The 25,019-nt window shown below is 45.4% G+C and overlaps 1 protein-coding gene across 15 annotated transcripts in view; it reads left to right on the top strand.

Moving 5' to 3' along the window:
- The window catches only part of EPB41 (erythrocyte membrane protein band 4.1), a 796,630-nt gene that overhangs the window by 313,303 nt on the left and 458,308 nt on the right, over nucleotides 1-25,019 (top strand). For all 15 annotated transcript variants that reach the window (XM_085647607.1, XM_085647621.1, XM_085647620.1 and 12 more), the window contains exons 3-4: nucleotides 3,888-4,103; nucleotides 24,170-24,274. In XM_085647607.1, the coding sequence (XP_085503733.1) occupies nucleotides 3,888-4,103; nucleotides 24,170-24,274 (321 nt within the window). The remainder of the gene's footprint in view (nucleotides 1-3,887; nucleotides 4,104-24,169; nucleotides 24,275-25,019) is intronic.

Genomic DNA, 25,019 nt, shown 5'->3' with positions numbered 1-25,019 from the left:
CTGTCTAGGTCTGAGGAAGTGGCTGGAGCTTTGATGCCCTTAAGGGGTCCCTGATTCCCTTATTCCTTCATCTTACTGTCATTTTTCCGCTTCTTCTCATGGTCCATACAAGTCTACCCACTTCTGATGGGGGAGGGCTGGAGGTATGGCAGCCTGGCAAGATTTGTGTGGGCCTCAGAACTGTGGCTACTTCAGTGCGGCTGTGGTCTCCACTCTGACAAGCCCTTAGTTGCACTACTGGTCTTGACTAGATTTGATATTCTGTCTTGGTTCAGGAAGCTGGCCTGTGGACCTGTTAATGTTCAAGTGGCTAACTGCTCTACAGGAGTCTAATTTGATCTACATCCAAGTCAACAAATTGCTATGAAATGGTGAAACAGGCGGAAGGGCGGCCATTTGCTTCTTTTTCAGATTTAGAAGAGTCTAAAGGTCTAAAGTTCTAGTCCAATTAATATTTAAATATGATATAAACAGTAGTGGATGTTTGCTGGTGCAAAGACGGAGGATTGTTGGACTTAACTTATCTGTTTCATATTATAGAGGAGGGTCCCTGAAGTACCATTTAGTAAATGTATCCTCCCCACACATCTGCTTCCACTTGCTGGCCCAGTTATCTGTTGCCATGTGCTGAGGGTTTGCCTAATTATTAGGCAGACTAATAATTCATGGTCTACATACTATGACTATGATACTAGCTTTAATTTCTCAGGTCTTTAATGCCTGAAGGTCTATTTAGAAGACCCTTCCTCAGGTGGACAAGAAAGAGAGAATTCTTCCTTTAATCTTGATGCAGAGTACATGGCGCTTATGAATCCTTGTGCCTCTCCCTCTCTGCCCTTACCCATCACCGTCTTGAATTCCATCTATAATGCAGAGATACAAGACACCGATGTTCAGGAGACTGGGCTAATGGCCACCCCACCGTCTTTACCAATGCCTTCACTTATGAGAACAATGTTGAACAATGCTGGACTCAATTGCTAAGGCCATAACCTCTCAGTCTGAAGAAAATTGACTCTCAAGTGTTGGCCTTAATGGACATGATCACCTGTTTAAGGACTGTTGATAGGAGAGTGGGCATTGTGGAGATTGTGCTCATTGACTTAAAAGGAATCCAACCTAAAAAATGGGTAATTGTGTAATTGCAACTGTAATTGTTCACCAGTCGCATGAAAGCTTGGTGAAGTTCCATCTGTGATTGAGTTCATCTTGATTGATTATAGGAACAACTTTGGTTACAGTACAAGAGAACAGGCTCTGACCAGGCCTGTAATTGCTGAGATTGACTGCTCAACATCAGTGCATGAAGATTTGAGATCTAATAAAAATATGCACCTAACTGATTGCTTCACTAAAGCTGAATCCGATTGCGAGGAGGATCCCCGTATAAAAATAAAGGCAAAGGTAAAAATGCCCCAGAAAAAATAAGAGTAATGTTTTGGCATAAAACAGGGAGAAGGAAAGGAGCATCAAGGCCAAAAAAGATGATCCATCTGATTACTCTACTTATATAGTTCCGCATATGAAGCTAGCCTGCAAGCCTTGTAAAGATCTAGTATTAGCTAATGTGAGCTTATTATGCAGCAAGAACTGCAAGCTGCGAACACACACCCAGCGCATCCAATACCAGTGCTTAATAGACAGAAAAAAATACATTCTTACATCTCTGAGGCTGTTCATAACAAAACAAATCTGGAGGACTCCACTTTGCAATTAATACATGTAAAGGACTTACCAAAATTCGAACTTGACTGCCATTGGGAAGAAACCAGACCATCATAGCATGGTGGTCCAAAGGGGAGGTCACCGTCCACTGGTAATAGCTTATAACTCTGTGCTAAAAAATTTAAAAAAGTAGATTTTTCCCCAAATATGTTAGCAGGAGCCTTTGAACCTTGTGACCTTGGGCCAACGCAGTTTGACGAGACTCTTCCTCAACCTCTCGATCCAAATGGATCTTCCTACATTTCCCTGTGTTCACTTTTTTTTTGTTGCAAAAACCAGTGAAAATGGAAGGAACATAATAGAATGGATTTAGTCCATGAAAGGTTTCCAGATCACAGTGAGCCTAAGGATATGCTAATTGCTAAGATCTATCCTGGAAGTTGTTCAAGAAATTCTCCGATCAGGCTTGCTAGACCTTCATCTGGGTCGCTAATCTCCTAAAAGCCATCATCTGAATACTCTATCTACTCTGTTCTCTTTAATCCCTTTACATTTGTAGGAGCTCCCACGATTTCCTGAATAAAGGAAACCTCTTGCAATGACTTAAAGCCTTACCGGGCCTTGATAATATCGCTTCACACAGCCTTTTGTTGGTAAGATTCTTGGACCAAAAACAGGTATGAATAAAGAACGCACAGAAATTCTATGGTCCACTCTGTCCATTGTAAAAGCAATCTTCAGCTAAGAAATATTGCAATATACGAGCTTCATAGAAGGTGCTCTATTGGTTCAACGTTCCTTCGCACTCAGTTTGCCTAATGATTTTATGCTCTAATAACATAAGGAATTAAGGCCACAAGCCCAACCAAGGAACCTTACCCCACAACCTTAGCACCCACAAGAGGTGAAAAATTCAAATATCAAGCTATCTGCATCCAGATCACATTTACATCCATCAAGGGCCCCAGTATAGAAATAGAAACCATGCTTCCTGGTTCAGTATGAAGATCGTGAAACCTTATAGTGGGTCTAAGATAGTCAAAACATCACCAAAGAAAAAAATTATATTGGAAAGTGTGTGTTGATTTCAACACATGACCACACTACTGAAAGCAGACGATCAACCCCGCCCCCCCCTTAAAAAGAAAATGTGAACCTCAAAACAATAGACAAAAACACAGAAAACCTATATATCAAACAAATACACAAAGTCTGAAATATATTATTTGCGCCACTAACAAAAAAAAGTGAAAATCAAGATATTTAATGGGAAAATTAGAGCTTTTCAATATGTAGATTTATTTCTGAAAAACGAAGCAATATGCTAGACACTGGCATATCACTATTTTTTCCCCCTCTCAAAATGCTTGCTCTCTCTTTGCTGGCAAATTCCAATGAGGCTTCAATTGAGAACAGGAATCGTTCTTCCTAGTTTCCGTTTGCTGTATTGGTGCTGCTCTCATGAATCAAGATAAGGATACGAATTTAATTTTTAGCTTTCAATTTCAAATTCCTTCACATTTACAGGTCATTTTTAAAACGTTTGGCTGTCAGTGTTTCTTTTTACGTATGTGTGGTGTATTAGATAATTTTTTAATTTTCTAAGCAGTGGTGCCCTCCCTGAGTAGGTGTTGTGGACCCCCAGGGATCCGGAGGATACAGGTTAAGAGCCACTGTCCTAAACAATACTCCTTAGCTGTGTGTTCCAAGAAGACCATACTACCTTCAGGCACTTAATTCTAATAATGGATTGGCTTCATGTTTGGTGGACATATTCAGTCTTCCCCCTCACCACACTGTTTGATTTGTAATTGATTGCCACTGGTTGGGTGGGAGTGAGAAAGTAATTACTTGATGTCTCTTTTTTTGTGTAAAATAAATCCTTGCTTTTTCATCTCGTTGATGTCCACTGTTCATCTCATATGCCAGGTCTTGAAAAACACATTGCAAATGGTTGGGAACACTTGGGTAATGAAGGGGTAGGGGCAAGGACTTAGTACATGAATGAACGCTTATGTTTGGGTCTCACCGAAAGTTCTGTAAAGTGACGGCTTTCTTTTGGTGAATGCCAATCCTCCATTAGATGCAATGGTGGTGAGCACACACCAAGAAGACCCAATTAATTGAGGTACTTTTTTTTAATTTGTCTTGGGTAGTATGTGGGTTGTCAGGTGACTGATGCACCTATGTAATTTCTACAATTGTTGCTCTCTCTATTGCAGCCAGCTCAGGAGGACCGGGAAGACAACCAGTACTTTGACCAAGACTTTGAGACGAAAGAAGACAAAGAAGGGACAGAGGACTGCGCAAAGGGAGAGAACACTGAGACAAAAACTGGTACAGAGGTGAAAACTACCCAGAAGCCAGTCAAAAAATCCAAAGGCATGCGCTGTAAAGTCACCCTACTAGATGACACACTGTTAGAGTGTGATGTGGAGGTAATTTGAAACATCTGCATGCTTACTAGTTGAAAACCGTTCGGGTAATGTATGTGTGTAGACGCGCACACACTTTCTCACTGACACACACACTCTTGGGTTACAACAGCTACCCTTCATCATTGCATTAATTGAGGCATACATTACAGTCCTCCTCCACTGTATGGCTGTCGTTTGTGTGTTCTTGTGTGAAGCTTTATCACTCTGCAGCTCCAGAAACATGTTTTTTTTGTTATTAAGCAGTATTTTACCAAGCTGTAAAAGGACTTGTAGAGCACCAGAGATATACCAAGAGCCAGGGATTTGAGAATCTGCTGCTGCAGTATTTTCCGACCTAATTGTGGATTTACTGCATTTTTCACATTACCCACCATCTCCTCAATAATTAATTTTTGCCTAGCTTATTGAAGGTAAGTTTCAATTCTATTAAGTACACGGAGGCAGGGATTAGGCTTTCCTTCTTCACTTTGACATACCCTGAAAAAGAGCAGCCATTAAAGCATTATAAAACTACTTTTCCAATGAAACATTAGGGGAAACCATAAAATCACAAGAGCTCATAAGTCCTTCTGTAGCAAGGACTCACGAAAGTCCTTTGTTGCTATCTGCTCTCCCTCTTTCTTCGTGCGAATCACGCCATAAGTTTCTTCTCATGCGTGTTGTTTAGCTCCATCATTTGATGCAAAGACATGCTGCGTTAGTGACCATTCCACAACATCCTCTTACCCAAAGTACAATGTCGACCAATGTGAAAGACCCAACGTAGCAATAGACAGGCATAGCTATTCCACTTTGATAAACGTAACGTTAAAGAAAGTGAATCATTAAAGGTAAAACAAACTTACTTCAAAACGGGGTGGGTTTGCATCTGACTTGATTACTGGGTGGGATAATCCTCACCTCTGTGTCCTTAATAGAATTAAAACTTACCTTCACTAAGCTAGGCAAATTTTCATTCTATGTCAGGACTGGAGGTGAGGATTATGCTAGTTCAAAGCTTACTCACCACCAATTGGGCCACATCCATTACTGGCTTAAAGTAGAATCTCTAAAAGAGTAGAGTCTGAAGACCAGTCTGCTGCACGCATGAGTTCCTCTAAGCATGCCACCAGACAAAAATATCCGAAGCCATCGCTCCCCTTCTGAGTGTGCTCCAAATACTTTGGTGTCTATTCCAGCTTCTTGCATAACCTATCAGGCTATCGTACGTGAGGATACCACTTTGTACGGTTTTCTCAGTGCAATGAGAAGCTGTCTTTCGCCCAGAGGATAAACCTTCTCAGTCATTTGCTCATATTCCTTGATGCACTGAACCATCACAGTTTGGGAGATTCTGAAAAAGCTGGATAAAAAATTGTGCAAGTATTGGTTTTTGCACGTCTACTTGCTGTGAAAACTCCCCCCCCCGGGAAAAACACCCTAGCCGTTAAATCTAAGACTCACACGTCTTAAACTCTCCTGCCTGAGACAAGACGGAGTAACATTGCCAACTTGACTGAAACTACTTCTTTCCGGGACACAAATTGATTCGGTTGCCATGACAAGAAAAGGTTCAGAACTAGATTAACATTCCAAAGCGCTCCATAGCGTGGTTCCGGTGGAAGAGAGCGACGAATCCCTCTAAGTATCCTGCAAACAGAAGGATGCTCGCCAATCGGGGACACCATTGAGGGGAGCGTGTCCGCTAAATCACACAGCGGAAAGCTTAATTGCATGGTATGCCAACCCATCCTCTACTAGGCTTGACAGGAAATTGAGCACCCCCAGGTGTGGCTCCCCCAGGATCCACACCCCGTCACAGGCACAGACTTCCCCATCTCGTCCAGAATGAACTGTAACTTTTGATGGTGCTGTCTGGCCAAGCTCTGGAGAGGAGGAACTCAGCGTGGCGCAAAAGGCCTGGGAGCTTACAGCGTTGCCTGGAGTCCACCATGCCATCAGATGCAAGTATCCCTCTGCTACAATCCAATGCGGTTTGAGATCCGTACTAAGCAGAATTCGAGGAAAGTGGGGGAGTCGGATTGGAGAATCCCAGGAAAGAAGCACTGGAAACCATACTTGAGAATTCCATATAGGTGTTATGACCACCTCCGCCAGTAGCCTGTATACCTGAGCCGACTCCCGGGTGAACATCGAGAAAGGAGGGAAAGCCTAACCCTCCCCCTGACTCCAATCTTGGCGGATGGCGTCCGTCACCTTCGCATGCGGGTCTGGTCTCCAGCTGAAGAAAAGTGGCAGCTGGTGATCAAGGCGAGACGCAAACAGGCTGATTGAGAACGGGACCCCATTTGCTGACCAGCCTGCAAAAGACCTGAGGGTCCATCTTCCAAAGACTTCGAATCCCGAAGGTGGCAGGAGTTTCAATAAACTATTTGGTTTGTTTGGCCTGGGAGGTACTCTGCCGTGACTAAGACCTGATTCTCCAGGCAGAAATTCCAGAACTCCTTTGCCATGTCCACCATGGCTCGGGACCTGTTGGCCCCCCTCTCCCACCCAGGTGATTGATATATCTCACTGCTGAGACCTTGTCCATCTTTAAGGGGACAGAAAACTGAATCTGGTCCTTCGTCCAACACTGAACAGCGAACGACCCTGCCAGAAGCTCCAAACAATTTATATGTAAATTGTGTTTTACTGGTGACCAGCTTTATCCTGCGGAAAAATCCTCACACCTGGCACTCCAGTCCGACCTACTGGCATCCGATTCTGTCACCAGATTGGTATTGGAACCAAAGATTCCTCTCCCGTTCCAGGCCTCCATATGGGTGAGCCACCACTCTGTTTCCTCTCTGGCTTCATCTGACAGCAGAATCAACTGCAAATATGTTAGACCCTTTTTCAGGTAGAGTGCCTTGAGGTGCTGCAGAGCCATTTAGTGAAGAGGGCCTGGAGAAATCACCTGACTCGATGGAGAGGAGTTCCACCATGTGGGCGATCAGTCCGAGTGATGTGTAAGGTGTGGTTAACGTTTGGCGGAGCTCGCGCCTGATCCTTGCCATCTTCTGAGATAGAATGCTCAGGTATGAAAATGTGGAATTATGACAAACCCTAAGAAGATCACTCTCCGAGTAGGGACGAGAAGAGACTTCTTTTCATTGATTATGAACCCCAGGCCTTGCAATAGGTTTATTGCCACCTGGAGTGGTTCTACCAGTTTCTTCGGGCATTAGGCCAGGAGGAGCATATAGTTTAGATAAACGATAAGCGAAATTACCTGCACTCAGAGGAATCATACTGCCGGCTTAAGGACTTTCATGAAGCACCAGGGTGCCGACGACAGGCCGAAGGGTAGAGTGATTAATTAGAAGGTCTGGGAGGGGCCCATGAACTGCAGAAAATGGCAATGAGGGGGAAAAACCAGAACCACTAGTACATATCAGGTTGAGGCGCACCATCCAATTGGACGGAAGCAGGACATCCCTGAGGAGGTGAAGTCCTTCCATTTCGAAGTGGCAGTATAGCAGCTACTCGTTGAAGTCCCTGAGGTGGATCATAGGTCTGCGGTCCTCGTCGGTCTTGTCAACCAGAAAAAGGTTGCTGAAGAGCTAAAACCTCCTCATCTATGAGTGCTCCGTTGTGGGTGGAAAAGGAAATGGGCCTGTGGGAACCGTAAACTTCTATGTGGAACCCATGCACTGTCTGTAAGACCCTTGCATCTGAGTTAATCAATGCCTAGGCTGGTAGAAACAGTGGCAGCTGCCCCCCTACCTTTATCTCAGCAGAAGGAAGAACACTTACCGTTTCTGGCATTGTGCCTGCTTGCCCTTTGAATCCTCCGCGACCACCGAAGTGCTTCTGGTAGAAGTTGATGAAGCGCAGGTTAGTCTGGTATTGGCCACACCCAGAGCCTTGACCCCTGGGGGGATGTTGGGTAGGAGAAACAGCCGCTGCCATAACTGTTCCTTCACAAAGGGATCCCCAAACAACCCCCCTTGGGCAACCACTCCCACTCCCAGTTTTATGTTGCGCAAACATGACCCATCAGGGTATCAGAGCGCTGTACATATAGCAGTCCTGTCCTACATAGTGGGGGAAAAAGAGAAAATAACAGGCAAGAAGGAATAAGCGAGGAGTGCTACAAATACAATATATCAATCTGCCTAGCAGATCCAAGATCCAGAGGTTTCCACAGGAAAAAAGTCAAGCTGAGGGACTTCAGGTCTCCTAGAGAAGGACTCTATTCATCAGAAGCATTTTTACTTCTTTTTTGAAGTAGGTAGTCTAGGGGTTTGTCCTTTATTCTGCTTACATTCGCAATATTTTGTTAATCCAGTATTGGAACTTATATAGATTCACATGGTTCAATCGGATTAAAGAGCAGTTAATGAGCACATTGTATGTTACTTTTGTTTTTAAATGTAGGGTATGAATCTTTAGATGTATCATATCCCAAAACAAATATAAAGCTATATACCAATATGTGTATAAAGACATAAAAATACATTTAAATAGGAAAAGAGTTGAAAGAAAAAATGTGCATAGCCAGAAAAAAGGATGGAGGGGTGAAAAAGAAATCTCTGTCACTGGAAAAGATGTTGCAGTACCACTTGATCAATGCTGTTTCATTGCGAACTGCAGAATCTAAGTAGTAATGCCTGGTGAAGGTGTGTGCATTTTTCCAAGTAACTGCACGGCAGATGCCCTGGCATTGCACATCAGCAAACAGCGCAGTTGCGGCTGAAACAGTTCTGGTAGCGTGAGTGTGTTCAGCTATCTATAATGACTTTACTACTGCTTGATGCTAATAGTAAATGGCGCTCTAAATCTAACGAGCAAATACTGTTTGGAAACAACCCTTTTGAGGAGCACTGTAGGCCACAAATGGTTGATTAGACTTGCGAAAGCCTCTAGTCTTTTGCAAATAGAACTTGAAGCATATCTTCACATCCAACGAATTAAGGGTTCTCTCTGCTGGAGTCGCAGGATCTGGAAATAATGGATATCTGGGGTGAGGGCCACTTTCCCCTTCAAGGTAGGACAAGTGCACTCCGGCCCAAAGGCTGTTGTGGGCATCTTTTTCTAACGGCTTGCAAAGCTGCTTCGCCACATACTTTGCCACTTTTTCAGCTGGGAACCACTCTGCTGAATGATGTCATACGGGTCCAGCATATCCGGATCACGCTGTGGCGTGGGGGGGAGAGTCCGAAGCTGGGTGCCAAGATTTGGAGGAGCCTGCCTCTTCCTCCTAATTCCTGAGAAAGAAGTCGTCTTGTTGATCTGTGGTGTCCGGGTGGAGTGGCTCGGGATAGGCTTTCAAAGATCCAGCAGGATCTTCTTGAGAAGATTTGGACAAAAATGTGTGCTTGAAATGCTCAAACACGTCCTTATCTTCTCCTTCTCCACATTTTCTCTTTGGGGGTGTGGACACCGCTGCTGGGGCGTCCTGTGGGGGCTTGTTTGGCACAGGAGCGGAAATCTGGGCAATTTTTGTGCATGCTCTGGCAATTTGATCTTAGAGGCGCTATTCCATGGGCCCCATGAGGTTATTCACTGCCCTTTAAATCAAGGTGTCAACCGCCTCATAAAAGTCTTCATCCCACTAGAGGAATGACAATGAGTCCTCTTCCTCATAGGTAGCTTGTGAGGGTTGCATCGCCATCCTGCCATGAATGACAGGGAGCGCCTTGTGCTGACAAATATATATATATATATAGGCAGCCGGGAAGTAGAAAAGTCTAAGGCTGAAATTTGTGGGCTGAGGAAGCCCTGTCAATACACATGCAAGAGTGGTAAGTTATGGGGCTGGGAGAGAGCCCAGGCGATATATGTGGGCTGGAGGCACACAGTTATGCAGGCCCAAGCCCTAGGGGCACAGACACCCTGTATGATTTGGAGGGTAAATGAGCTGTCCAGGACTGTGTCCTATCACTGGCCTTCAGAAGCCCTAAAATCACTTACAGACCCCACAAGGTGTACAATGTAATGGCAAAATACATACCACAAAGGCGCGTCAAATCAGGAGATAAAGGGAAGACGGTCCCAGCACTGAACTGTGCATTACCCTGAACAGCAGGGACAAGGCTCGGTCAGTTTCAGGCTCTGATAGCCCGTGTCTAACTCCCTATATGCAGGAGACACTTGCCGCAGAGCCAGAGTGCCTCACCTATCACTGCGCCCTATGGGCCGGCGGACCACACCACGGCCAATAAGAGGGCCTCAGTTACATACGGAGCCCAGAAGTGAACCATAATATCACTTGCTAGCAGTGCATAAACAGTCTTAGTTTAGAAAGAAAAGCAAAACACCACTTAACTGGCTGCTGAGCAGTGAAGAAAGAGAGCAACCAGGCAGCAACAAAGGACCATGTTGGGACCATGCTGCAGAGACCAAAGAAGGACTTATGAACTCTTGTGTTTTTTTGTTTTCCCTGGTGTTCATATAAAAAGTAGTTCTATATGCCTTAATGGCTGCTTTGATATATGACCTGTTATTAAAGCAAAAATGGAAAGCATAATCCTCACCTCCAGTCCTGACATAGATAGAATTTGCTGATTTTTACAGATCAAAAATGTGTTAATAGCTCAAACTGGTGAAACAGAACTAACAAAAAGGTACAGACATGGTGGTGCACAATTGCAGACTATTTGCAAAGGTTATCTTCTAATCCTATAGCTTCTTATTGTTGTATTTGGGTAATAAAATGATACTTTTGAGGTGAAACCTTTGCTCAGACAGTATTAATGTGTGCTAAATTAGCAAAAGAATTATATCACAATGTGCTGTATTAGGTAGCTTGATTTGCCCTTTTTGTGTTACAATTTAGTCAACCGAGCAGCATAATTTGGTCCTCCATTAGTGAAAAATTCCAGTGGCCCTGAATATAGTTTTAGGTCCAACAACTTTATTAGATGTTAGATTACCATTAACTTGTCATATCAGTGATATTTGATGGTGCATTGGCATCACTCCCTCATTTCAATCAGTGCCACTTTTTTCAAGGCATCATCTTTATGGAGTTCTTCATTTTATTTGTCAAAGACAGGTATTACCTTCTTTCCTTCTCAACTAGCAGGTTGGTTTTAACATGTATTGCTGTAAAATAGCTTTTTAATTCATCTGATTCTTCATTTGGAATGACCAACGCTAACACTTTGACAGAATGCTGGCTAAATTAATAATTTTTGTATTAGTAACTTGAAGGGATCTCCAAATTCAAAGACCACACTTCCAGCATACCAAAGCCTTCTTGCTTCAAGGTGAAAGCTTGTCTGATGGCTTGGTCTTTTCCCCCTGATCCCAGTCCAGCTGAAAATTATCCCAAGTTCAGACAGCATAGATTCTCATTGGGTCGGATTGGCCTAGTCACTGGTGGACAGGCGGGATCACTTCCCAAAGTGTCATGTGAAATTCAAATATCCTGCCTTTCATCGCTTAGCTGCTGAGTATTTTAGTCATGGACATACAAACCACCCTGATGACTGAATGACTACGCCGCAAGAAGACATACATCCTTCTAGAAGTCCATTTGCGTTTGGTGTCTTAAGTCGTGACATGCAGACCTGAGATCTACCCAGGAAGAAATTGTACTACTTTCCCTTCTTTACCTGGATAAATCTGACTTGCAGCTCTAGTCTGTTAAATTACATTTAGTGGCTGCTTATTTAAAGTGGAATTCTCTGGCATTGTTTATTCTGTGTCTGTGATTAAATATTTCCTAGCAACCATGAAGTAATTATTCCCCCATTCAGCTTGAAAACTTTAGTCCAATGGGAACCGAGCATATTTCTTTAAAAATAGACAGGGCCCCCTTACAAACCTACCCAAAAAAGTGTATCTGCTGCCCCTGACATAGAAATGTGGTTTTCTAGCTGCTATTTTATCTGCTAGAAGGGTGAGTAAGCTACACGGTCTATTCAGACAACCTAATGCACGTGTCCAGAGAAGTTGAGTTTCTCTCAAGACTCCCCCTTTTTTGCCTACCAAAAGTTATCTCCCAATTCTACATAAATCGTGATCTTTCCTACTTTCCCCCCAACAAGTCCCCACAGAAATTAGATACAGAGAGTGCTCAGCACAGACAAATTGTAGAACAACTGTTCATTAAATATAGAGGTTTACAGAGGACAACCCTCCTTGAACCAGTCACCCTTGATGGAGCATCTCCTGTGTTATAGCTTGCGAGAGTGCCAGTAGGCTCTTACCAGGTATACCTATGGCCCACTGCAGGAGGGAGTAAGCCAACACCACTACTCTGATGAGAATCTTCCAGTTCGTCAATTTGTAGGGTCTCCACCTGGAAATAAGTTCATACCTTGCAAAGCAACTCTGCATACATACAGACTCAATAACAGAGTCCCCATTTGTTTAGGCTATCCTGTGGAGTTAATGTCCCTAATGATTTTATGCTTCTGATTCCATGCTATTTTATTCTGTCATTCTCTGAGGAAATCTCATGATGGAAAAGGATAAGTTAGTAGTTTGTTCTCCCTCATGAGTGTTTATGAATTTATATAAATCTTGAATACTTCCCGTTGTCCAGGATCATAGTTTTAAATCTGAGTCTTTTTAGATCCTTTCTTAATCTGAACTTCAAAAATGAACTTCGGAACTGACTACGTGCTGTTGGGCATATTGGAACATATATAACTTCCAGAGTTCTTAAAGTAGTTGAGTCAAAAATTGATTATTATGTAGTCTGAGGAAAGGAACTCTATTCTGTGACTTTATTATTTATATATTTCTTAGAAGTATCTCATTTACAGTGCTGTGTTTTCAGATAAACATACGGTTCGAGGCATATGAGCTGCAGATTACACACTGTGCATAGTTCGCCATCTGGTGTTGGGCCCGGATGTTTGCAGTTGTTTTTCCTCTTGGAAAGTCTTTGGAAGTCACAAGGTATGTGACTCCTCCTTTGGATCGTATTGCGCATGGGCTTCGGATTGTTTTTTTCCGCCATCGGGCTCGGATGTGATCTTCGCGCTCCGGCTCCGAACAGTTTCCAGTTCTCCAATCGACGTGCAATCCTCACCCCTTTCCGCGGTATTGTTTTCGATCGCGATCCCCTCACTCAACGCAGCTCTCATCGATCAAGACCTTCGATTCCAGTCGTCGACGACGGCCTTCGGGCCTACCTAAGCTCCGGTCCTGGCTAATGGAAAGGACTCCCTTCAAGAAGTGCCCTCGATGTGGGTCCAAATTCCCCCACACCGATCTTCACGAAGTATGCAACCTCTGCCTCTCCCCTGAACACGAGGTTCGAGACTGTCCGGCGTGCAAATCCTTCCGGTCCAAGAAAACCATTCGAGACCGAAGGGCACAAAGAACCATGGCACACTCGTCGACGGCGATCCCAGACGACATCTTCGGAGAAGGCATTGACGCTCCGGAAGGACAACACACTGACGAAGGCCTCGTCAGCGCCTCCGAAGCCGACAATTCAGATGTGGAGGACATCACTCCGGCACAGAGGGTCGTGAGTACCGAAATCCCCCCTCCCCCAAACACCCCCACACCCTCGACGGCATCGAAAAAGGCCTCGGTCACGCCTTCGCCTCCGAGCCTAGGCACGACCAAGAACACTGCTTCCCACACCGCACCTTCGGGACCGGTAAAGAAGCTTATTAAGCCTTCCGGTGGCTCGGGCTCGAGCCAGCCCACCGTCGGTGCCGAGAAACACTCCTCGGAACCAACGGCGAAAAAGAAAATGGCCTTGGCACCGAGCTCCTTACCGAAGCACTCTGTGCCGAAAACCAGCTCAGGCTCCTCGGTACCGACACCGTCCCCGGAACCAAGCAAAAAAACAAGGCTACCGACACCCATATCTCGAAGCCGAAAACCATCTCGGAGCCGAGTAATCAACCAGCCCTTTCGAAGCCGCATAGTGCAAAACAGCGCACTAGTGCAGACTCTAAAACCGAAAAACCTACGGCCCGACGCCTTCGGCGCCGACGGACAGGGCCACTCTCTGAAGAACTTTTTAAGCCTGATCCATTGCAAAAAACACTGGTCAAGCATCCTAAAACTGGACATTTGATGCTCAGCATCAAAAAGACAGCTGGACAAGACTGCCCCAGCTCCACCTCCAAAGAAGAAAGACTTTGCTACTTCCCCTCTGAGAATACCTTCGCCCCCTCCACCTCCTCCACCACTACCTCCTTCCCCCCCCCCCCCCACCTCATCATTCCCCCACACCCTCTCGGATGATGGCAATGATGATGTCTATGATGAAATAGGGGACGAGCCCCATGACCAACCTACAGGGGACCCCACTGCGACAGGCTCCCCAGACCCATGGGACGACTATAACATTCCTGACATTCCTAACGTCCCGCAAGATGATCTCTACCCTTCGAGACCATCCCCACCAGAAGACTCACTGGGGTTCAACCACCTACTCCAGAGGGCTGCACACTACCACGGTGTGGACCTCCATACCGACTCCATGGAGTAGGACTTCCTCCTGGATACTTTCGACACGACACACAGGGCCACCTCCATCCTGCCCATGCTCAAAGGAGTTATCAAGCACGCGCCGGAGGTCTTTAAAGATCCAGTCTGAGCCAGGGTCATCAACCCTCACATAGACAAAAAATATAAGGCTGCCCCTACAGATCCCGCCTACATCAGAGGGCCAGCACCACTAGATTCCCTAGTAGTGTCTACAGCACGAAAGCGAGCAAACTCCCAAGCATCAGGTGAAGCACCACCACCTGATATAGAGTCGAAACTCTTGGAAGCATCCGGCAAGCGCACTGGCTGCCAACATATGGCGCATCGCAAATACACAAGAGCTTCTGGCAAGATACGGCAGGGCCCATTATGACGAACTAGAAGCCATAATGCAACACCTCCCTGACCAATATAAAAATAGAGCCAATGAATTCATTCAGGAGGGCAAAACCATCACCAATACCTCCATCCGCTGTGCCCTAGATGCAGCTGACACCGACTCTAGGGCAATTAACACCAGCGTCCTCCTCCGTCGCCATGCCTGGCTAAGGATTTCAGGTTTCAAACCAGAGGTGCAGGCTTCCATCCTGAACCACCCTTTTGACCACGAACATCTGTTCGGCCCAAAAGTAGATGAGGCCCTGGAAAAAATGAAGAAAGACACAGATACGGCGAAATCTATGGGAGCCTTACAATCACACACTCCCAGTGCGCTCTTTTCGCCACTCTTCCTTTCGAACCACATCCAGAGGCTACTCCTCAGACACCGCTTCCACTTCCTATAAAGCCTCTACCCAATCCACCTTTACAAGGGGTTACCAAAGAGGCGGCTACAGAGGCAACAATAATAAAGGCAGAGGCAAGACAAAAACATCCCGCTCCGCCTCCACCCCTGCCCAATGACTTCCCTCCACTCCCCCTAGATGATCCCACTCCGGTCGGGGGCAGACTCCACAATTTCCTTACAGTCTGGACTACCATCACCTCAGAAAAATTGGTAACACAAATAATTCGGTCTAACTAACCCCCCAAACATTCCACCCAAACAACGCCCAATGTCACAGGAACATTTAACACTACTAAAGCAGGAGGTAATCTCCCTCCTACAAAAGGGGGCAATAGAACTAGTTCCTATCAACCAACACAATATAGGGGTTTACTCCCTATATTTTCTCATACCGAAAAGAGACGACACGCTAAGGTCCATCCTAGACCTCAGGCCCCTGAACTAATATATCCATTCAGACCATTTTCACATGGTCACACTCCAGCAGGTACTTCCCCTGCTCTCCCTAAATGATTTCCTGGCCACTTTAGACCTCAAAGATGCCTATTTCCACATTCCTGTTCACAACGCTCACAGGACGTTCCTCAGATTTGTGGTGGACGGCCAACACTATCAATTCAAAGTGCTCCCATTCGGAGTCACCACAGCACCACGAGTATTTACCAAGTGCCTAGCAGTAGTGGCCGCACACCTGCGAAGACAACACATCCATGTCTTCCCATAGACGACTGGCTAATAAAAGCCAGCTCATACAACCAGTGTGTACAACACACGCACACCACTATCCAGCTACTTCACAAACTGGGCTTCACATTAAACCACACAAAGTCCCATCTACAACCATCCCACGTAAAAGAATACCTCGGTGCCACCATAGACACCTCAAGAGCGCTAGCCTACCCTAGTCCTGCCAAGATAACAAGCATTCAGGCTCTACGCGCCAAATTTCTGCCACAACACGCTCTTCCAGCTCGAGTGTTCATGCAACTAATAGGGATGATGGCCTCCTGCATATTCATAGTACCTCACGCAAGACTCCAAATGCGTCCTCTCCAAGAGTGCTTAGCGTGCCAATGGAACCAGGCCCAGGGTCAACTGACAGATCTGGTGTTGGTAGGCGGTCGTACCCATAGCTCTCTGCACGGGTGGACCACCAAAAACCTTTCCAAAGGGCGACCCTTCCTGGACCCGGTTCCTCAGATAGTTCTAACAGCGAACGCATCACTCTCCGGCTGGGGCGCTCCCCTACTACATCACACCATGCATGGCAGGTGGACACCTCAACAGAAGTGACTCCACATCAACCATCTGGAGTTACTAGCCATATTTTTAGCCCTAAAACCTTTTCTAACACAAATCTCAGGCAAGGCAGTCCTAGTCCGCACAGACAACATGACAGCCATGTACTATATACAAACGCAAGGAGGCACACACTCTCCGCAGCTCTCTCAGCTAGCACAGAGCATATAGAGATGGGCCATACCCTGAAAAATCTTTCTCCTAGCCCAACATGTCCCAGGAGTCCAAAACACTACAGCAGATCTCCTGAGCAGACAAACTCAACAGATCCACGAGTGGGAACTCCATCCACAAGTTCTTCACCCGTACTTTCAAATGTGGGGGCATCCACAGATGGACCTCTTCGCCACCCAAGAAATCGCCAAATGCCCAAGCTTCGCCGCCAGGTATCCACACCCATTGTCCAAAGGCAATGCGATATGGATGAACTGGTCAGGCAGATTTGCGTACGCTTTTCCGCCTCTCCCACTCATTCCATTAGTGGTGCGCAAACTACAACAACATTCCCTCACACTAATCCTAGTAGCTCCGACTTGTGCCAGACAACCGTGGTACACCGCACTGCTGGAACTGTCAGTAGTACCGCACCAAAAGCTACACCTCTCTCCACACCTCTTAACCCAGAACCACAGAGCGATCAGACACCCGGACCCAGCTCAGCTCAACCTTGCGATCTGGCTCCTGAAATACTAGAATTCGGTTATCTAAATCTCCCCCCAGACTGTATGAACGTCATTAGAGAAGCTAGACGTCCTGCCACTAGAGCTTGCTACGCAGCCAAGTGGAAACGATTTGTAGTCTATTGTCACAGCAATAACTTCAATCCCTTAGATGTGTCCATTCAACACATCATATGCTATTTACTACACTTACAAAGATGCAATCTTGCCTACACGTCTATTCGACTGCACCTTGCAGCCATAGCAGCCTACCTACAAAACATGCAGCACCTATCACTCTTTAAAGTACCTGCCTAAAAGCCTTCATGGAAGGCCTCAAAAGAATTCCTCCCCCCAGAGTGCCACCCTCACCTGTGTGGAACTTAAACATTGTTCTCACTAGACTAATGGGGCCTCCCTTTGAACCTCTACACAAATGTGAACTTCAATTCCTAACATGGAAAACTGCTTTTCTATTAGCCATCACTTCCCTCCGAAGAGTCAGTGAGATACAAGCACTCACCATTCAAGAACCTTTTCTGCAAATGTACCATAATAAGGTTGTTCTCCGTACTATTCCAAAATTCCGCCCTAAAGTCATTTCTCCCTTTCACCTAAACCAATCTGTGGAACTACCCGTATTCTTCTCGCAACCACAAACCGTTGCAGAAAGAGCTCTCCACACACTAGATGTAAAACGAGCCTTACTCTACTACATCGAGAGAACACAACCTTTTCGCAAAACCAAACAACTGTTCGTTTCCTTCTCACCACCACATAAAGGCAACCCCATCTCCAAATCTGGGATAGCTAGGTGGATTGTCAAATGCATTCAGATTTGCTACCACAAAGCAAAACGAACGCTATCCGTTCCCCCTAAAGCCCACTCTACACATAAGATCGGGGCTTCCATGGCATTCTTGGGGGAACATCCCCTTAGATGATATCTGCAAAGCAGCTACATGGCCAACACCGCACACTTTCACTAAACACTATTGTGTAGATGTACAAACTAAGCAACACGCTAGTGTGGGCCAGGCTGTACTCAAGACCTTGTTTCAAACCACTGCAACAGATACTGGTGCTCACCGCTAAGGATGGGCACTGCTATATAATCTATTCACAGTGTGTAATCTGCAGCTCATATGCCTCGAACGGCAAATGCTACTTACCAGTATGCATCTGTTCTTTCCATGTAGAGCTGCAGATCTACACACGCCTCCCCGGCTACCTTTATCTGTTCCAGTTTATCTTATTTAGATACAACACACATTGGCATCTTCACTGTTTGTTACTACGCTCCATCATTTCCCTGCTGGCGAAAAAGAATCTGAGGATGGAGCCGAAGCCCATGCGCAATACGATCCAAAGGAGGAGTCACATACCTCGTGACTTCCGAAGACTTTTCAAGAGGAAAAACAACTGCAAACATCCGGGCCCAACACCAGATGGCGATCTATACACAGTGTGTAGATCTGCAGCTCTACATGCCAAGAACAGATGCATACTGGTAAGTAGCATTTGCCTTTTGATTGATTTTGTTACTTTGATTATATTGAAAAATGCAGTGTTGCCTCCCACAGGCATGTTTTTTTTGTTACAGTTGGTTTTTATTTCAAAATAAGCATCTTTAAAATAGAGGTTCGAGGCAAGTATGGCTATAGATACACACATGCTGTGCAAACTCCTTTCATCTAGTGTTGGGACCCTCGAAACCGACACTTTAAATGTCAAAATCAAAACCGCTCTCAGATCAGACACACATGATATAAAAAATGGGCCTCCGATCCGAAATCCCAGTCAACGACAACCAGGACTGTCTCTGCCTCCGGCAATCTTGAACTGATTCTCCACAAGCTCCAGGATGAGATGGACTCTCAACAAACACATTTGGCCATACACCCCCATACTGTCCGCATCCTTACTCGCCCACCTGGCACTGCTGCTCAACCATCCAAACTGCAGTTGTCTTTCGAAAATGCCATCGACATGCCTCTTCCACCCAAGCAGCGCAAGAAGGCAGACAAGGCCCCCAGTCCTTTGTCTGAAATGCACAGCTTTCACCTTCTCTGCCTCCTTCCACAGAGGACTCCCCTCTCTTATACACCTCAAGGGTCTACACATACCGACACAGGGGACCATGGGGGCGGGGGCACATTTAACACTCCTCCTCATGGTAACCCATGGGAGTCCTACGATGCTGGCCCAACAGGGAACACAGATCCTGACCTGTACCCTGCCCGTCCCTCCGCTCCAGATGACTCCACAAGGTGGATCTTCGCACTGAATCTCCACACTGAATCTATTGAGGAGGACATACTCTTCAAGACTCTTTCCTCCACCCACTTCCACCCCATTCTCAGAGGCATGCTTCAACAGGCCTCCGAGTTCGTCAGAACCCCGCCCGCGCCTGGGTCATTACACCCAGGGTAGAAAAAAATATAATGCCTCCCCTACAGACCCTATTTACATATGTGGCCAGCTCCTATCTGACTCTCTGTTGGTTCATACCGGCCTCAAGAGAGCTAACTCTCAGGCTACTTTTGATGCACCGCCGCCAGAAAAGGAACGAAAGTGCATTGATGCTACAGGAAAGAAGGTCCTCGTGCAGTCAGCTAACCATTGGTGAATCACCAATTCCATTATGCTGCTTTTGCGCTATGACTGTACCCACTGGGACATTATAGAGGAGCTGCTCCAGCATCTCCCAGAGCAGAATAGCAAGAAGGGGTATGAGATCATTTCAGAGGGTAAGCTTCTCTCTAATGCCACCATCTGTTGTGCCTTAGATGCTGCCAATACTGCTGCTCGGGGCATATTCTCCAGCGTCCTGTTGTGCAGGCATGCGTGGCTGCGCATTTTTGGATTCAAGACTTAAGTCCAACACAATCTGCTCAACCCACGGATCGATGGCCAACATCTGTGTGGACCACAGATTGACCAGATGTTGGAAAAGATTAAAAGAAACAAACAACAAAGGCAATGGGAGAGGTTCAAACAACCACCCTTCGCAGGTTCTTTCGGTGCCCATCATATAGTGGAGGCACTAAGACCACCTCCCTTTACAACTGCACAGTGGGCCAAAACTCCCGAGCCCAGCAATTCTCTGGCTGGGGATACTTTAGAGGTGCCTTTAGAGATATCAATAACCGGTAGAGGCAAGGATGGCTCCCCCAAAAGAATTCAAAACCTTGACTTCCCTCTGACTGCTCTCCACCTGTCAGGGAGGGTCATCTAGAGGGGTTCTTCCTTACCTGGTGGACATCCCGTCCAGGCCAGTGGGCGTTTGATATTATCCAACATGGCTTTTGTCTTGAGCTTATTTCCACGCTCCCCAACATGCCACCCCGCAAACACAGACTCACCTTGAAACATCAAAGACTTCTCGGGGAAGAGGTTTAGGCGGTCCTTCTCAAAAGGTCCATAAAGCCTCTCCCTCATCATCAACGGGGCATGGGAGTATACTTTCTGTACTTCCTGATTCCCAAAAAAGGACGGCCCCCTCAGTCCCATTCTTGACCTCTGTCCCTTACGCAAATACATCCTCTAAGAACATTTTCACATGGTTTCTTGTAAGGATTTCACCCTGCTGCTGCAGCAAGGCAACTTCAAGGCTGCTCTTGACCCAAAGGATACCTGTTTCCATATAGCAATACATCCGGCCCATCTCCGCTATCTCAGGTTCATGATCAGCAGAAGGCATTACCAGTTGCTCACTTTCGGAGTCACCACTGAACCTCGGTTGTTTACCAAATGCCTTGCAATGGTTGCCACTTACTTGCGTAGGCAAGGCAGACATGTCTTCCCTACTTAAACGACCGCTGGTCAAGAGCCCCACCAGCCAACAATGCCATGAGCACATTCAGGTCATGATAAACCTCCTACATGGTGCCTTCTAGGTATGACCTCCTGCGTTGCCATAGTTCCACATGCTAGATTACACATGCGTCCATTACAGGAATGCCTATTGCAGCAACGCTCTCAAGCGTAGGATTATTGGGACTTTCTAGTGTTGATCTACTGCCACACTTGTCACATTCTGCAGTGGGTGAACACCAACAACCTACTGCATGGTCAGCTTTTTCTCGACCCAGTTCCACAGGTCGCAATGCCTCCCTGACTGGGTGGGGTGTCCATTTGCAGGACCTGAGTGTCCAAGGCCAGCGGGGGCCCAGCCAACAGAACCTCGACATCATTTTCTTGAAACTGTTAACCGTTCACCTGGAAATGAAAGCTTTCCTACCCCATATGACCGGCAAAGCTTGTCCTCATCCGAACATACAACATGATGCCCATGTACAACCTTCAGGAACATGGTGGAACTCGTTCACCCCAGATCTCTGTTAGCCAAGAACATTTGGCAGTGGGTTGCCTGCCCCAAGATACACCTCCTGGCAGGAACTCCACCAGAGAGTCCTCCCTTCCAAGGGTGGGGGAGTCCTCAAGTAGACCTCTTTGCCACCGTTGAAAACACCAAATGCCCAGCCTTCGCCTCCATGTTTCCACAGTCCATGGGCAATGCACAATGGATGAACTCGTCTGAGAAATTTGCCTATGCATTTCCGCCTCCTCCCTTCTTCTGTTTGTGGTTCGTAGGCTAAAGCAGATGTCGCTTACCCTCATCCTGGTGATCCCCACTTGAGCTTGCCAAGTTCAACACCCTACTGGAACTCTTGGTGGTCACACACAAGAGGCTCCCCAACAGGCCTGACCTCACACAGAACCATGGAGAAATCTGGCACCCAGGTCACTCAATCTTGCTGTCTGGCTCCTGAGGTCTTAGAGTTTGGATACTTCATCCTTACACCTGAATGCATGAACCTCCTTAAAGAAGGTCACAGGTCTACCACATGCACCTCTTACGCTGCCAAATGGAAACACTTTATCCATTATTGCCACTCTACGTAAATCACACCTTAATTTCCGGGGTCCGTCTAACTCCTCCACTTGCAGACGTGTGGTCTGGTGTTCACTTCCGTTTGCCTTCACCTGTCTGCAGTAGCTGCATGTCTTCAGAACAGATAACACATTTCCCTCTTCCTCATACCAGTCATCAAGGCTTTCATGTTAGGCCTCAAGAGTCATCCCGAATCGGGTCTCCCCAGACTCGACGTGGAACCTCCACATTGTCCTCACCAGACTAATGGGTCTCCCGTTTGAGTCCCTTCACTTCTTGGAAAGTGGCTTTCCTCATTCCCATCACTTCACTCAGGCATGTGAGATCCAGCCATTAATGGCAGAAGAAACTTTCTTCCAGGTACACAGGGACAAGGTTGTCTTCTGCACCAACCCCAAATTCCTCTCAAAGATAGCCTCCCTGTTTCTCCTGTACCAGTCCATTGACCTTCCCTTGTTGTTCCCACAACCTGACTCTGTTGCAGAACGGTCTCTCCACACCCTAGATGTAAAGTGAGTCCTCATGTACTATGTTGATAGGATAAAACCTTTCGGGAAACTCTTTGTTGCTGTCTCTAAGTCATATAAAGGAAAGGCCCTTCCCAAATCAGGCATAGCTAGATGGATAGTCAAATGTATCCAAATATGCTACGCAAAAGCTAAAAGGGTTTTGCCTAGTTCTCCTAGAGCGCACTCTACAAGGAGAAAAGGGGCCTCCCAGGCCTTCCTAGGAAATGTTTTCATAGCTGACACATGTAAAGCTGCTACATGGTCCATTCCCTCATAAAACCTTGTGACTAGGAAAGACTTCTTCGAAGAAATTAACTTGAAAACATCCGGACCCAACTCTAGATGGTAGGAGTATGCAAAGCATCTGAATGTACAGCTCTACATGCCAAGAACAGATGCTTACATGGTAAGTTACTTAATCCTTTTCTGCATTTCCAAATGTTAAGAAGTCTGTGGAATTGTGGTTCATTTGAAAGTTCATGCACAGCCTTTTTGTTATAAGCAGTAATCTTTTGTTGCATTATACATAGTGCATGTTCTTTTCGGCCAAGAATTTCTGAAGAACCATGTAAAAGAGGCGTGGGAAAGGTTGGCAACGTATGACTGGTAATAGGGACTTTCCACAAAGGCTGTAGATGTGTGTTCTTTATAGTGACCCGTTATTTTTGAAGAACTTACTTGAAGCCCTGCATATTAGCTCTTCATTCTAGTTGTGAAGATAACAGACCAAACCCAGAGATTCCTAGCATAGTCTTGAGGGTAGTTTTTCCTCGCTTAATTATCTTAGAAATATTCAATGCCTTATGAATGGACAATTGCTAAACTTGGCCCTCCGTGAAATGTCTATTTGGTTAGTCCTGTCCCTCGAAGCAGAAGGAAACCCACTAACTTGATTTTGACTCTTGATACATCTGATGTACATCATGTATATTCAGATGTATACACTGATGCTAAGATGAATGTTGAATGGTATTTGTTCTAGCTTGAGGTGCATTAGAGCACACATGGGACAATTAAGGAATTTGAGGTGCTGGGTACACATATCAATGCGCTTTCTGACTAAATATGTGTGTCAGATTTGATGACAGATCTGTTTCAGATAATCAAGGCTCTAATTAGATTGTAATGGTCTTTCATGGGTGATATGCAGTAGACTAGTGTTCTAAGGTTTTCTTAGGGTTAAGAAACACTGGGGAGCATTTGTGAATTGAAAGATAACTGTTACATTTAGTCTGTTATGAGGGAAAATATAGCCAGAATATGATAGATATCTCTTATATTACAAACAGCCTTGTCCAGGCAGTCATAATTTTCATTACACATTTTAAGGCTGATTTAGTTTTCCTTTTACTGATTGAGCTATTTGTCACTTTTGTGTGAAATTCATCTCTTCAGTTTACCAGATTTATTGATTTTTAGGTTACATCCATTACATTACTTTTCCCATAGTATCTTGTTGTTTTTGCAAAGATGTGTTGTAGTGAGCAAGCACAACTGTAAAATGAATATTTTGATATTTGTAGAAACATGCTAAAGGACAAGATTTGATGAAGAAAGTCTGCGATCACCTTAACCTCATGGAAGAAGATTACTTTGGGTTGGCGATTTGGGAGTCTGACTCCACAAGGGTACGATAAGTAGTAAGAATATATTCACTATTGAATGTTGAATTTGTATTAAATGGTAAATGCGATGAAATTGTGTTTAAAAAAACTAGGCTTTTTTGTACTAATTAAAGCCTGTTCAAGATGATAATGTACAGGGATAAACTCTTTATGAAATATCTAACCCTCCACTGGAGGAAAGCCATGATCAAAAGAGGTGTGCAGATGTTCTTTTACAGCTCCATGCTGAGCTTTAGTTTCAAGTGGAATGTGACATTACCATATTCTGCATCTTGCACATTTCTTCTGTCACAGTTTCTTGAAGTTTACTATCATAACGATTGTGTTATGTCAGGCATAGCACATTTGAAGCACCTGACATCCTTTCAACACTGTTTATGCATCTGCATCTACTTTTCTACTTCTATTTCTTCTATTTATTTTCTTTCATTTTGTTGTGCTTACTGTATAACATCATAATTCTAGGCACTTATCAGAAGCAAACCTTTGAAAGAGTGAGGGGTAGTATTTTGTAGTACTGAATAGATGGACTGATCTTTTTGTTCTAAATTCGCCTACATTTATCTTTTGTTTGAGGAAATGTCTATTGAACAAAAAAAGGTCAAATCAAAGCCACATATAGTATTCATGAATGACTGCTGTAAATAACCACAGACTGTCCTGAGGATTCCTGGTTGTACAGGGAAGACCTACGAGGTGAAATATGATTATGCATCTTTTATATATCAGACCCTCAGAGCTGCCTCAA

The sequence above is a fragment of the Triturus cristatus genome, chromosome 3_2 (assembly GCF_964204655.1).
Source record: "Triturus cristatus chromosome 3_2, aTriCri1.1, whole genome shotgun sequence".
Taxonomy (NCBI): Eukaryota; Metazoa; Chordata; class Amphibia; order Caudata; family Salamandridae; genus Triturus; species Triturus cristatus.
This window is presented reverse-complemented; position numbering and strand designations above follow the sequence as displayed.